This window comes from Cyprinodon variegatus, unplaced genomic scaffold (assembly GCF_000732505.1).
Source record: "Cyprinodon variegatus isolate N-32 unplaced genomic scaffold, C_variegatus-1.0 Scaffold52, whole genome shotgun sequence".
Lineage (NCBI taxonomy): Eukaryota > Metazoa > Chordata > Actinopteri > Cyprinodontiformes > Cyprinodontidae > Cyprinodon > Cyprinodon variegatus.
Window position 1 is genome coordinate 763888 of NW_015150505.1, and position 14454 is coordinate 778341.

At 35.7% G+C, this 14454-nt stretch overlaps 2 protein-coding genes across 2 annotated transcripts; one reads left to right on the forward strand and one right to left on the reverse strand.

Moving 5' to 3' along the window:
• The first annotated feature begins 1207 nt into the window (after nucleotides 1–1207).
• Nucleotides 1208–5859, forward strand: pfdn6 (prefoldin subunit 6). Its single transcript, XM_015371047.1, has 4 exons — nucleotides 1208–1374; nucleotides 1491–1561; nucleotides 1642–1766; nucleotides 5594–5859. Exons 1-4 carry the CDS (start codon nucleotides 1311–1313, stop codon nucleotides 5712–5714), a joined length of 381 nt encoding a protein of 126 aa, XP_015226533.1. The 5' UTR covers nucleotides 1208–1310; the 3' UTR covers nucleotides 5715–5859.
• A 5886-nt stretch (nucleotides 5860–11745) lies between these two features.
• Nucleotides 11746–13816, reverse strand: LOC107082386 (transcription factor HES-7.1-A-like). The gene is made up of 3 exons (XM_015371051.1): nucleotides 13745–13816; nucleotides 13560–13655; nucleotides 11746–12192 (listed from the first exon to the last, which is right to left on the reverse strand). Exons 1-3 carry the CDS (start codon nucleotides 13793–13795, stop codon nucleotides 11746–11748), a joined length of 594 nt encoding a protein of 197 aa, XP_015226537.1. The 5' UTR covers nucleotides 13796–13816.
• Nucleotides 13817–14454: the final 638 nt, after the last annotated feature.

The following is a 14454-nucleotide window of genomic DNA, read 5'->3' on the forward strand; positions in this document are numbered from 1 at the left end:
GAAGATTCTCAGTGATCCAGGTCATAGTCATCCCAAAAAAGTAAAAAAAAAAAACAATCTACTGGACAAGTTTGAAGACGTTTTTATTCCCATCCAGAAAGCTTTTCAATTCAAAATGTCAGAAATAGCATTTAGTTTGAGGCTTTATAGAATGGAACAAAAAGAAAGCTTTGTTTTGACTTAGAAAACAAGGATGGGAGGCGAAACATCTTCAAATTTGGAAAAAGTCCAGTGGATTTTTTTTTATTTATTTTTTTTTTTTTTTACTTTTTTCTTTTTTATTGTTCAACAATCTTTTGAATAAGATGTTCAGGGTTGTCCATAATGTAATTAATTTTATAAAAGATTCATTTTTGTAAAATCATCTCCAGGGGTTCTAGAATAGTCAGAGCCCCCTGCTCTTAACGTCATTTGCCCTGATCCTTCTACCTCTGGTAGGAGAGATTATACTCTCCGCAATAGACAGCATCTCGCTGTGAACACAAAACAAAGGAGTATTTATGGTATATATCCTGAGCTATTTCTACAGTTATGCTGCTATAGGCCTAGACTTCTGGAGGACACAGGGACCCCTATTTCATCATTTTGCTTCATTCTATCTCTATTCTCCCATTCTGCATTATGTGTTAGTTTAATCTAGAACATTCTGCTTTTTCTCATAGTAGCTTCATCTGCTGCAGGTTTCTTGCTGTTAAAGGGAGTTTTTCCTCTCCACTGTTGCTTCATGCATACTTAGTGTGAGGGACTGCCTTCGAGTCAATTGTCGATGCAATCAACCGGTTTTCCTTAGATAGAAAATTTTGAATCAATTTGACTGTATGATCTGGTGAATTGTAAAGTGCCTTAAGGTGACATGTGTTGTGAATTGGCGCTATAGAAATAAACTGAATTGAATTATATATAAAAAATAGCTTCAGAATAATAGGCTTTATTCCTTTCGAGACAATTGTTCCATTTTTACGGGGGATATGCTAAATATTTATACAAGATTATGGCAAAAAATTCAAATTAAAATATCCCCTTGTTTCATTTTACATTTAATTTAAGTATCCCCCTTTTTGTATATTTATTTAAACATTTCTGAGTTGTTAATAAATGTATCCTTTCTTTTAGTTTTTTTTTTTTTTTCAATTTGCCGAACAAGAAAGCAGAAAATTCCGAGTTTTTAGAAGGCATTGAAAGCCTCACAACATCCGCTCTGTCCAACGCTTCTTCCTGTCAGCTAACACGAAGCTCTCATGTTATACACTGAAACTCTGCGTTACGTTTATCCCATTTAAAGCGCCGCTAAAAGAAAAAAAAAAGCAAACATGGCAGAGGCCATTCAGAAGAAACTAAAAGCGGAAGTGGAAAAATATGCACTTATGCAAAAAGGTGAGCGCTTATTAGCACGAATATGGGGCTGACACGCTTTACCATGCTAGCATACCTTAACAGGGCAGTTAGCACTGCACCAAATGTATTTTTACCTTTACTGCTGTCTGTTCCAGATGTTAGTAAGAGTGTTTCTGCCAGACAGAAGCTGGAGACGCAGCTGGCAGAGAACAACATCGTTAAAGAGGTAACGGGTCGCCTGTTTGCTGCTAATGAAAGCCCACCGTGGGGGTTTAATGTTCCACACACTGTGTCTTATTGTTCCAGGAGCTGGATCTGCTGGACAGCTCCAACATAGTTTTTAAGCTTATTGGTCCTGTTTTGGTCAAACAAGACCTGGATGAAGCTAAAGCAACGGTGGCGAAACGGCTGGAGTACATCAATGGAGAAATGTAAGGAAACACTCCTTCACTTCTACTTATGGTCCCTACGTCATTGAGGGGACTTACAGTGCCCTGGGAAAATAAATGTCCTTAAACATCTTCCAGATTGTTTTTGCGGGTCATTAAAAATCGTTACAAGCCATTAAATTATTATTCTTTAAATTAAGGCCTTAATTGGCATTAAAACTAATTAAATGTTTTTATAGTGGCATTTAAAATACTTTATTAAAAACAAAAATTGATAGAAGCAATTTCAACTGCTCGCCGTATGTTCGGAAAAGAAGCTTGAGGCGGAGAAAAAGTAGAGGATGGAAAAATGCAAATTTCAACAAAAGTTGCTGGAAAACAAGGAATTCGGGACATGGCTGCAGCCTGTCGATCGTAAAGATGACGAAAGATTTTGCGGTGTTTTATATATACATAAATATATATATATATTATATTTAAGAATCATGGGTACTTTTTGATGGCATTTAAATTGACATTAAAAGAGCATTCCTGTATAAACCCTGTTCCATGATCCAACCACTAAACAAAGCGTTTAGCAGTTGTGAAGTGAAAGTGGATGATTTCAGTTAAATGAAGGGCTGATGCTGAGAAGGTATTCAGTCTCTTTTACTCTGACACCCCTAAATAAAAGTAGTTGTAACAGAGGCGTAGCCAGAACATTTTATTAGGGGTGGCCAGTCAAATACCAATGTACACTGAGGGGTGGCCGAAACCGGATAGGCAGGGTCAATCCAAACTGGAACGAGCACAAAGTCAAAGTCAAAAAGCCTTTATTGTCATTATATTCTGCAACGGATACAATGAGATTTGGGACTTCCATATCAGCTACCATGAAATAAAAAAAATCAAAAAAAAAATCCATATTTTCTAAATATGACTAACTATACTTTTCCTACTGCCTTTGCTAACAAATAGATGCACATATTTAAACATCCATTCTGTCTAAATAAAAGGTTAAGTGGACAAAATGTCTGGGGCGAACATCTTTTCCATCGTCATTACTTACCTACTATTATCAAAAGTTGTTCTGCATAAAATGAATACTTACATGGACTAATATCTACATTAAGTTATTATTAAAGTAGTTGCTTATCTATGATTTCACTGAAGACTCCTAGATGACTTGCAGAGACACATAATTTTTTCTTTACCCCATATAACGCAAAATTTAGTTCTGAAGAGAGCATGAATTCTGTATATATCAACTTTAATGTTAGTATTTTGATGTGTATAATTCACCACAGTGTTTTAGTTGTCAAGTAATTACTAATAAATTAAAAATTAAAATATTGTAATAAGTTTAAACATTCCCCTTGAGAGTGTTCCTGCTGCCACGGTCTGTATTAGAGAGGGAAAAAATGGTGGGGGTGGCCACAGGGCTGGCCAATGATTGGCTAAAGGTGGCCACCCCTGGCCTCCTATTTTCCAGTTGTTACAGGTGAGTTGTTGCTTTCCACCACTATTTGCTGATGTTTCACTTGAGCAACAGCATCACGGTGTGTTTCATTTTAAAAGAAAAACAGAATTTAATTTATACAAATTATATAAGCACAACACATACTAGATGTTGTTGCTCAATGTTTGAAGCATTAGCGGCTCTGGTGAATGTTGAATCGGGACATTTATCCACTTTGAAAATGTTATTTACCAGTAACAGAGACAGATGGTAAATGCATACCTATTTTAACCAAATATGGTCAAAATATGTCTGTTGTCTATGCATTTATCCAGTGTTTTCATTTGAAAATGTGGCTATATTCAGAGGTAAATCCCACCCTTATTTTTTCAAAGTAAAATACTCTCTCTGTATCTCCCTGTATTTCATGTCTTTTATGGTAAAATTCCAAACTGATTTCTTGCATCATGCATCTAAAGTGTAGATATCATCACCCAAACATAAAAATTAACTGGCACCTAACTTGATTTCCACAAATTCAAACTGGCCTGTTAAAACTGTAATCATAAGACTGCATTTTTTTTTTTCTAAACAATCCGTTGATCATTTTCAGACCTGTAAACAAGCACACAGCTCAGTCACATTCCCTGCGAATCAAAGGGACGGGAAAGACGGGTTGGACACTTAGACCAGGCAGTGGAGCTGCAAGGGGAAAAGAATTGACTGCAGCAATAAAGTTGTAAATTATAAACAAGTTATTGGCAAGTCACATCGTAGGGTCAAGTAGGGTCAAGTAAGTCGATCCAACATTTTGGTCAGAAATTGTCCCTTTGATCTCCCTACAAACCTGCGTCCATGTCTAAACCCTTCCACTTTACCTGGATTCACTCAGGTTCACCAATAGATCAAAAATAAGAGCTTAAATATGTAACATAGAGTTAAATAAGTGACTCTTGAACAAGGAGATCAGCTGGGTTGAACTTGTTTACTGTGCAACACATCTTCCGATGGTCCCTCCTGCAATTATACAACATCTTCTCTTTAAGATTAGTTATACGCATGATGTCAACAAACCAACCAGCTTGTTCTGAATATATACATTTTTCCCGATGCAAAATATTTCCAATATTCCATCCTCTTGATTTTACATGAACCCATGATGGTGTTCATGGAGCAAAAAGTTGAGCAAACAATCACTTTGTGATTTTTTTTTTTTTTGGAGGGGTGAAACATGGGGTTTGGCATTTAACTGCATTTGCAATATAACTGCAATTTTCAAATTGAGGAGGCACTCGTTCTTGCTCAAATTGTCTCTAATGAGACTCTAAATTTCTCAGTGCAGCCCTTTAGGTGGAGGTAATTCTTTTAGAGTGGGTTTGCCAGCCCACAGAAGGGATGATGGAGTTGCAGCTACCATGCATGATGGTAGAAGTGAAAGTTTTTTCACACAAAGGTTATAGGAAAGTCCTGAAACGACGAATTCTGGACAAGCAGGCTTTTAAAACTAAAACACTGAAACCCTGAAGTGAAACGTCTACATGCTAATGGTACAAAGGAAAATAAATCCAATATAATATTTGTTAAAAATAACTGCAGTTTAGATTTTGAGGAAATACTTCGTCCCTAATGACTCAGTCTGCTACCGTGTCTAGAGAGAATTTTTCTCCCCGTTTTCAGATTGGGTGGAATATCAGATCTGAATATATCACATTATCATTTGCATTTAGGCCAAACACTTTCATTTATCTAAAGATTGTTTTAACCCTTTCGTTGTAGATTGTAGGTCTGTCTGTATGTTTAGAGTCATAGTTGTGCATTAAGGTGGACCAGCGCCGCTGTCAAGTCTTTTGCAGTCTCTAACAGTTTCTCCTTGCAGGGTTGACCTGATTTATCTCCACCTTTCTTAGTGTTTCATGTGCAGATAAAAAACAAAGCTCAGTTTAGATCTAGACCAACCAGAAAAATCATCCACATGTTTGCTGCATGGCTTGTAGCAAACACTGATCTCTATTTATACACTGGATACTGATAGGCCGTTGGTACTACATGTTAATGTGAAGCCACCAGCCGCCATATTGGTACCCCCTAGTTAGACCGGTCGCAATGTAAACAATGCGTGCACTACAGCATCGGACAACAATGATTTCTCATTTTCAGGGGGGCTTAAGACTTTTAAAAGAAAGATAGTATAGCTTTGACACACACTTCTTGTTTCATAGCATCTGTAGATTACTGTATTTAAGGTAAAAAACAAACATCACATTGCATAGTCATTATGAAGTCTATAAATCACGTGATATAACATGTTGCTGTCATTTTGCACATCTCTGAATAAGATTAAAGTGTATAATCTGCATTAATCTAAGCAAACTGTTTTTGTTAAAATTAACCCTGTGCTCCGTATTCCCCTCTCCTTCCTGTCCCACTGCAGTCAAAGATACGAGACGCTCCTGAAAGACTTTGAGAAGAAATCTGAACAGCAGCGAGAGATCCTGACTAGTTTACAGCAGGACTTTCAGAAAGCCCAAGGCCTCGCTGCAGGAAAAGTATGAGGAACCGTCTTTTCAAACAAGCTGAAAACACGGCCAAGGGACAATAATACCATATTAACCTATTAAATGGGCTGAGTTCATTCTGCTTGTACCCTGTCTTTGATTTACAATGTTCATGCTCTGATGTTACCAATAAACACCTGTTTTTCATNAAGGATGGGGCCATCTGTGTCCAGGCTACCGTCACAGGGTCGGGTTCAGTAATAATAGCTGGATGCAAGTAGCCGCTAGCAAGATAGATTTTACAAAAAAGTTAAAAACAAAAAATAATCCACTGGATGTGTTTCCAAGTTTGAAACTTGGAAGTTCAAATTTTTAATCACTCTGACCTGGGTGACTGAGAATCTACACCAGCATCTTGCATGGTAGAGTTACTATAAAAGAAAAAAAACCCTGATATTAAAATTAAACAGAGGTCTGCTGATAACATTACATACAGATAAGATGACTTAAGAGATGACATATTTGGATTTTTGACTACATATTTATTTTCCTGTTTATCCATGTAAAAGCTTATGTTAACAAACATGTAAATGTGAAACTTAAATGCAAAAACGAATAATTACCTTGTGGTTTTTAAAATTTAAATCTTAAAGGATATTAAAATAATTGTAAACAGTTCCCTTAAAGCTTTAAATCTACCATAAAAGCTGTGGTGTTTTTTTGTGTGTTTTTTTTCTGGCCACGCAGATGTTGGGTGTTCCCTCGCACGAGCCTTTAATGGTGGCGCACGTGTGACATTAGCACCTTGGTGCGGGTAACTTTTGTCGCGCGCGCAGCCGCACAGCCTGCGGCCGCGATGCCGACACGTGTCCGTTGATTTTGTCCTTTTGCCTCATCCTCAGACATGCCGGGGAAAATCCTAGAAGTGACGGAAAAAAAAGGTCACCTCTAGGGTTATACCGTAAATTGTAATTATTATAAATATTATTTTTCTTAAAGTCATACTAACTGGGAGACCTGAATCATTTAATGAAAGGCGTATTTATTCTTATCAGTCACAGTCATTTCACTAGGCAAGGCAAATTTATTTGTATAGCTCAATTCAGTACAAAGACAATGCAAAGTGCTTTACATGATTAAAATATAGGAAAATAAAACAGAATCAAAGCAAGTAGGAAAAAAATAAATGAAAAATACAGAAACAAAAAAGAACATTAAAAATAGTTGGACAAAAGGAAATAAAAAAGTTGAACTAATGATGTTTCAGTTGAACTTCTTAACTAGAACAGTCGAAGGCACTAGATGTTACGAAAAACTCTTATGCTATATATTGTTATAGGCCTATATATTGAACAATTCTTGAATAAATTACCTTAAATCAGAATTAAAAGAGCACTTAAAATGTCTTGTATGTAATTTATAAAATTAAATGTCAGATTAACAATGTGCATATCACATGTTAATGTCTGATCCTCCTGAATAATTTATAAACAATTTTATTATTTGGACCCCAGGAAGATTGGTGACCACCTTGGTGGAAACTAATCAGTATCTTATTTAATAAATATGACAGCTGTAGCCTAATCTATACAGGATGTCCTGAGAATGTATATATATTTTACAATAATCTCCATATAGTTGAAACTATATATATATTTTTGGATCTTGTACAGAAGAGCTGAAGTGTGGGAACCCACTGCAGCAGGTGACTTGCTGTAGCCAAAAGGCATTTGGTCCCTTTGCCTTTATTGCCTCCTGTCTGAGGGGGAAACCATCAAACACTTGTTAGGACAAACTGTTTGGCTGCATTATGATGGGAACAAGTGTAACACTTTAGAACATTTGCTCTCTGAGATGCTCTTTTTTTTCTCCCCTCTGTAATACCTTTTAGTTTTAATAACTGCATTATTTAATTTGATCAGCTTGCTCCAATGAACTCCTAATCTGATTCCCGCTGTAATTGATCTACTTTTCTCATTTTCTTCGGCTGAAGCTTTAATTTGTTTACTTGAGCTGATGTTATAAGTGCATTTCTCCATTGTGAGATCAGTAAAGTCTTATCAGGCATGCAAAGGAGCATCCTGTCTGTCATCCCAGAGGATTGTCTGAAAGAGGATTGTCCAAATCAGAGCCTTTAGTCAATGAGTGGGAACATCTGGGAAATATTTAGCTTAAATATGGTATTAAGATATATTTTCACGATGACACAACATTTGCTTTATTTTCAGGTTTTGTGCAGAGTTACATTTGCAAGATGAAATACTTCTAGGAGAAGTTTGCTGTACTTTTTACTTAAGTAATCTTCTCATTAGAGTATATCTACTACCTGAATACAGTTTCTGGTTGCTCTACTCACCACAGATAACTTCAGCTATTCAGAGATAATAAACAACTGATTCTGTAGCTGATAGTCATTTATTCTCTCGTGACATAAATGCATTACCTACTGTACATATATTTTAAATCAGATTTTATCCTTTGAAATACCAGAATTTGTGCATATCTCTGATTACATCATTTCAAAACAGAAAATTGGAGGTTATGAGCCAACAGTTACTACTTGAGTAGCCATTTTATCAATACTCTTTCCCTCTGCTGATTTTTTTCATTACTATTTTCTTGTTTTACTTAATAAAAAAAAATGTTTTTAAAGTAGTGCTACTTTTACCTGAGTCATATATGCAAATAATTCAAACTAAGCAAACCATGATTGGAATTTCCTTCTGTGTTCCACCTGTGTCTCTAGACCACAGAATTATGATGTACAAAAGTATAAGAAATCTTGAGAAAATATGAGATTGGATTTCAACCTAAATGTGCAAATGGGTTGATTTACAGTACAGTAAAATAAATGGGAAAAGAAAAACTTCAAATTGTAAATCAATTGGAGCGAATTTTGATTAAGAAAGGGAAAATAACATATGCTATAAAAGATATGCTATAAAAAAAAAAGTTTTGTTTCATTGTATGATCCTAAAAAATATCTTGGCATTGCTTTAAAATAAAACTTGTAATACTAGATCATATTAAGATGAATAGTAAACTGATTTAAAAGTGAACTTTGAGGCTCATCCCACTTTTGACAAAAAAAAAGTGTGAATTTGGCTTTGTTTTCAACTTTAACAGTATCTAAATAAAGATAGAGCATGTCTGAAAGTAGTCAGTGGTTGTTTAACAGATTTATTTTGCTTTGTTCTTATATAAAAATGTTTGTTATTCAGTGGAGAAAAATACAGTATTGAAAAAAAGATTCTAGATTACACTTGACATTATCTTGTGAAACAGCTGTTATAATAGTGGAATGTTAATAAAAGTAAGAACAAACTCTTACATTTTTGTAGCATTGTCTGCTAGTTTGTAAGGGGGGTGGGGGTGGGGGGTTTGCGGGGTACAGCATGGAAAAGTTTGTGAATCCCTGCCTTAACGATGGTTGTCTTCCACTTTAAAATACACAGCATGCAAAGCATTAGGGACAAATTAGCATCTTTGCAAACAAAGGTCTTAAGGACCGTTTCACTAAAGCAGAATTAAGAAAATCCAGGAAAGGAGATAAAGCCAGACTTTTCCCGGTGTGATAAATGCATCCTGCAGGAGCGCTGTTAATCACCAAGGGAAAAGCTGCTGTTTGCACATGACAGGACGGTCCCAAATTGAACGAGTCTGAAATTATTTAGAAGCAGAGGTGTCAAGTAACAAAGTACAAATACTTTGTTACTGTACTTAAGTACACTTTTTAGGTATCTATACTTTACAGAAAGACTTATTTTTCTTCCTACTTCTACATTTTCACACAAGTATCTGTACTTTCTATTCCTTACATTTTAAAGACAAACGTTACTCGTTACTCTTGGCTTCGGTTTAATGTTTATAAATATTTATTTCACGTCATGTGCGCATCCAATGCAGATCATTGGCTCCATCCACATCTAGTGAGAACTAGTGTAATTGGATGAGTCATATAATGCAAACACTCATTGGTTAGCTGAAGGAAATCATCAGAAGCAAGCAGGTGTTCTTCAAACTGCAAACGTGAATTGTCTATGCCATGCTCAGGCGAAACACAGGCGAGAGCGTATCGGGAGATGAAGACCAACAAGACCTCCCTCATCCTTGGCCCTATCTCAGAGAAGTTTTAGAAATAGTCGAAAAATTGATCCTTCATTTCACATCTGGCTGTTTTTTTAAAGGTTACTTTATACTTTAAGTAGTTTTTGGAGCACATACATTTTTACTTTTACTTGTGTAAAGAGGTCAAGTTGATACTTCAACTTTTACCAGAGTGTTTTTAAACTGCAGTATCTGTACTTCTACTTAAGCAACAAATTGTTACTGTTTATAAGAGACATTGGACGTGACTAAGACCAGTATTCATACAGAATGGAATGTACATTATGGGTTTACTTGCTGACTACTTTTATTTATTCCCCTTAATGTGAAAAATTCAAACAGGAATCCTACTATGTAAGCTTTTTTTCCTGCCATTCTGTCATTAGAAACCAGAATTTTGTTCTGTCAAATGATTCTCCTACCTGAGTTGCAGCCCTTTGCAGGGCTTCCTAAGGGCTACAAAACTCTTAACTATTTTCTGCATCGTTATTTTTTCCACTCTCTATTAGTTCAATAGTGGACTCTAAAAGTCCCACATGAAAAGTTTATCACTTGGACTGAAATCTTTCCCTTGTCTGTTTCTTTCTAGTAAAGCAACACTGTATAACTTTAAGCCATTAGGAGCACTGTTAAAGGCCAATGCTAACACTTCACTGTCATATGATGCACGACTTTCGTTCATTAAAAATAATTGAATGATAATGAAGGACTTTTGTTAAGCTGGATTTGGGGCAAAATGGCTTTTTGGAGTTCAAAGGCTTCAGACCATGATTTAAAATATCTGAAATGAAGCTAGTACTTAAGTATATGTAGTGTTGCTTTAAAAATGCTTACAGTTAAATTTACATTGATGTTAAATAACCTTTATAGTTATCAGGCCACTTCTGTGAGCCTTATAGATGCCATAGTACTGAATTTGGAATACTAATGAACAAACAGTTTCCTCCTAAAAAACAAACAAACAAAAAAAAAACATCTATCATTTTTTTCTTCCTCCAAAGAAATGCTTTCTCTTAGTTTATTACATACTACCTCTATAAAAGACTTTTGACAGAAAAAGTGACGCAGTTTAAAGGGTATTCTTAACTTTGTTTTAGTGTTATTATGCATCATATTTTTAATACACAATTGAAATGTTTGAGAGGTTTAATTTCTTGTCTGTATAAAGTATAAGACCAGCATAATTAGTTTACTTTCCCACCCCGATTCCAGGTATATGCAACTAAATTGGAATAATCAGGACAGACTGTGCGTGCAAAAAAAGCCATTTATTTGACTGGAAGCTTCTAAGCATGACCTAAAAAAAGAGGCCAAACGTTGCAGTGTTTAACACCAAGCTGTGGATTAGATGCCACCAAACCAGTCTGGATTCTGAACATGTGCGAATGACCACAATCTTTACCTACTCTACATGTGAAAAAGTCTCCTGAACACCATGTAGAGACAACAGGTCTGCTATCAACATTTCAATAGGCATCATAACTGCTGTCCAATCTGGATGGAGTATGTGTTAATGTTCCTCTGGATGGTTGTCCTCTTCTCACAAACAAGCTGCAGGAACCTTCAAGGCAAAGCCACTCAAGAGGCAGAGTGGCCACTTGGGAAGGGCCAGGAAATTGTGCTGAACAGGGAACTGGAGCACATTGATAAAAACCCTCTCCTGATGTCTGTGAAGTGAGAGCAAGGCAAAAGCACAGCACCACCTGCTGTGCTCAAACCAGGCAAAGAAAGACACTGTATGCATCGCTATCAGCAACATTAAAGCATCATGGTGCAAAAAATGCATGGCAGTTTACATAGTTACATAAAAGAGGAAATCCATGAAAAATAAAGAAGATATTTAAAAAGATATAACACTCATCTGTGCAAAAATGCTGTTGCTGTACAAACAAGAGTAAACATTACTCTGCTTTTGGCTTACAGCAGTAAATATATGTTATAAAATCATCTATAAAAAAAGAAAAAAAAGTTAATGTGTCTTTCATTTAGGCCAGGGTCGCCATACAGGATCAGAAACATGTACAGGGGCCGTCATGGATGAGGAGAAGGTGAGCGTCTGCCTGCTTTCTTGCTGGAGGAGGAGGTGAGGAGACAGAACAGGAACATCAGCGGGAGCGACTACTGGAGACCCGTGTGTAGGTGCCAGGGAGGAAACCAGCTCCTGAGACTCTGAAAGCTTCAGAGAGGCCTGGAGCCCGCTGTTGGCCTCCAACTCCCGACTCTTTGATGCTATAAACTGGCTGACCCGCAGCAGACAGGATTTCATGCCGTCATGGTAGCTGTGATGGGGAGTAGAGGTGGGTCTCAGATCCTCTGGGAACATCCTCCTCGGGGTCTGGCGATCCTTCTCCAGCTCCTTCTCCCTTTTCAGGAATTCAACAACACTCTCCAGGATCTCAGCCTTTTCCACTTTGGGATTTTTTAGTTTCTAAGACAAGAAAAAAAATAAAGGAAAGTTGCTTTATTGAAATTACCGTATATTCCCCCCTACTTCGATTTTAGCCTCATAAAGAAACCATTTTGCTCCTATGTATCAGAAACATCATCAGTTAAACTTGGTGTTTGGGTGTTTTTGCTTTATTCTAAACGCAGATCTAGAACTGTTCCAACCATATATATATATTCTACAAATATGGTAACAACTGCACACTGGAAAAACGCTGCGAAAGTAAGTAGAAATTTCTTAAATTAAGTGTATTTACCCTTAATTTGAGTAGGTAAATGAGATTTTTTACTCTTAAAATAAGATAATTAGATAATATGCACTTGAAATAAGACAATGTAATTGTGTTTTCTTATTTTACGTGTAAATTGTCTTGTTCTATTGACAAAATGTGTCTTTTACCTAATCCATCCAAGCACAAATGCACTTATTTTAAGAAAAAATTAGTTCTAAATTTCCATTTTTTTTAGTGCACAATTATAATGACCACTAAATGAACCAAAACATAACTGAATGTTTTGGATAATAACCCATAAATGTCTAGACAACATGAATTAGATCTCAGTTTTTCTAAAAATGTTGGAATAAGAAACAAATAGAGTAAATCCATGACTGATTTTCATGAAATCTATGTTTTATAATTCCTAGTTTCAGTTAAAAAATGGAAATCTTAATGAATCATTTTTGCTTAAATTCAGTGCATTTTCTTCAAGTACATATTATCTAATTATCTTGTTTTAGGAGTAAACATACCCATTCCATTGGCAAACTTCTTATTTATATACTAAAATTAAGGGTAAATACACTCAATTTGAGATTTTTTTTTTAACTTATTTATAGAGGGAGTATTACTCTTAACATCAAAGTGTAAGTTACATATTCTGTAACTTACTTATTCTAACATATAGTGGTATGGATTTCAGCTGTTAGCCTTAGACAACTTTTATTGTCATTTTATAAATAGTACAGCTTTCATAACATTTTCATTAAAGTGCAGCAGAGATCAGATGTAAAGTGTGGGAGAAAAAAACATGGTGCAAAAAACGCACTGATATGGAAGTTCAGAGCAGCAATGGCTTATCATGCATCAATGCATTTTACATGCATTTAATGGTGCAGCCTTTGTCAAAAAATAAATCTATAAGGAACTATTGTCTTTTCCTAAAGGAAATATGCGGAATATAGAACATGGATTAAATGAGTTGCATGAATCGTCATCTTTCACGGGTGAAACAGTTTGTTACCAAACAAAGTTACAAAAATAACAGTTCAAAATCCATATCAGCAATGCTTACACAGCAAGGCTGTTCTATATATGTATAAAAATAAAACACTATGGCGCAAAAACGCACCTCATTTTGCGTGTTTTCCAGCATGAGAAGCCGCAGGGTTTCCAGGCTGCCGTTGATGCGCTCCCGTCTGCGTTTCTCCATCAAGGGTTTGGAAACCTTCAGGGTGGAAAGGAAAGGACATTTCATTAACTTTGGGATAAAATAGTTTAAATATTCTTTCTTTTTACCAGGAATTTACAGCTGACCTTCCTCCTGGATCTGTGTCCCGGAGATTCGGTTGAAGATAAAGCCTTCATGCTCCTTGTTAAACCAGCTCTGTCCCCGAAATGATTGTTGAAGCTGAATGAAACCCGTAAAACTCCCTTTTTATTGACCCCCCACCAGCCCCGCCTCCGCTTGATGCGCATCTCCTGTCTCACCACACAGAGCAATGGGATTAAGATTAAGGATTACTGACTGTTGAACTTTTTTGACTTTTAAATGAAACAAAATGTATTAAGAGTAATTACCTGCAGCTTTATTTTCTTTAAAAAAAAGATTTTGATTATATTTCTGTCACGCATTTCTTTGGGTTACGTTTAGACTGATGTTCTACAAGTAGAGGAAACTATTTCTATACAAGGTTATCTCTTGACTCTTTAGAAAAAATGAACTAATTTATATAAAAGAAAAGACCATCACTTTTCTAAACCCCCCAAAAATATATAAAAATAATTAAAACTATGTTTAGGAACTTGTAGTTAAATATTTCTATATCATGTTTAGAAAATAATTTAAAATAAATGTAAATATTGTCATTTTAAAACATTAAATAATTTTATGATTTAGAAAATAATGTTACAAGTGCTGACAAATACAGCTGCGCTGCGAGGCTTTTATTATTGAATGAATTTCATGTTTTAATTATGCTTTATGTTTTTAGGCCAACCATTCATTTTCATCCTTTATATTTATG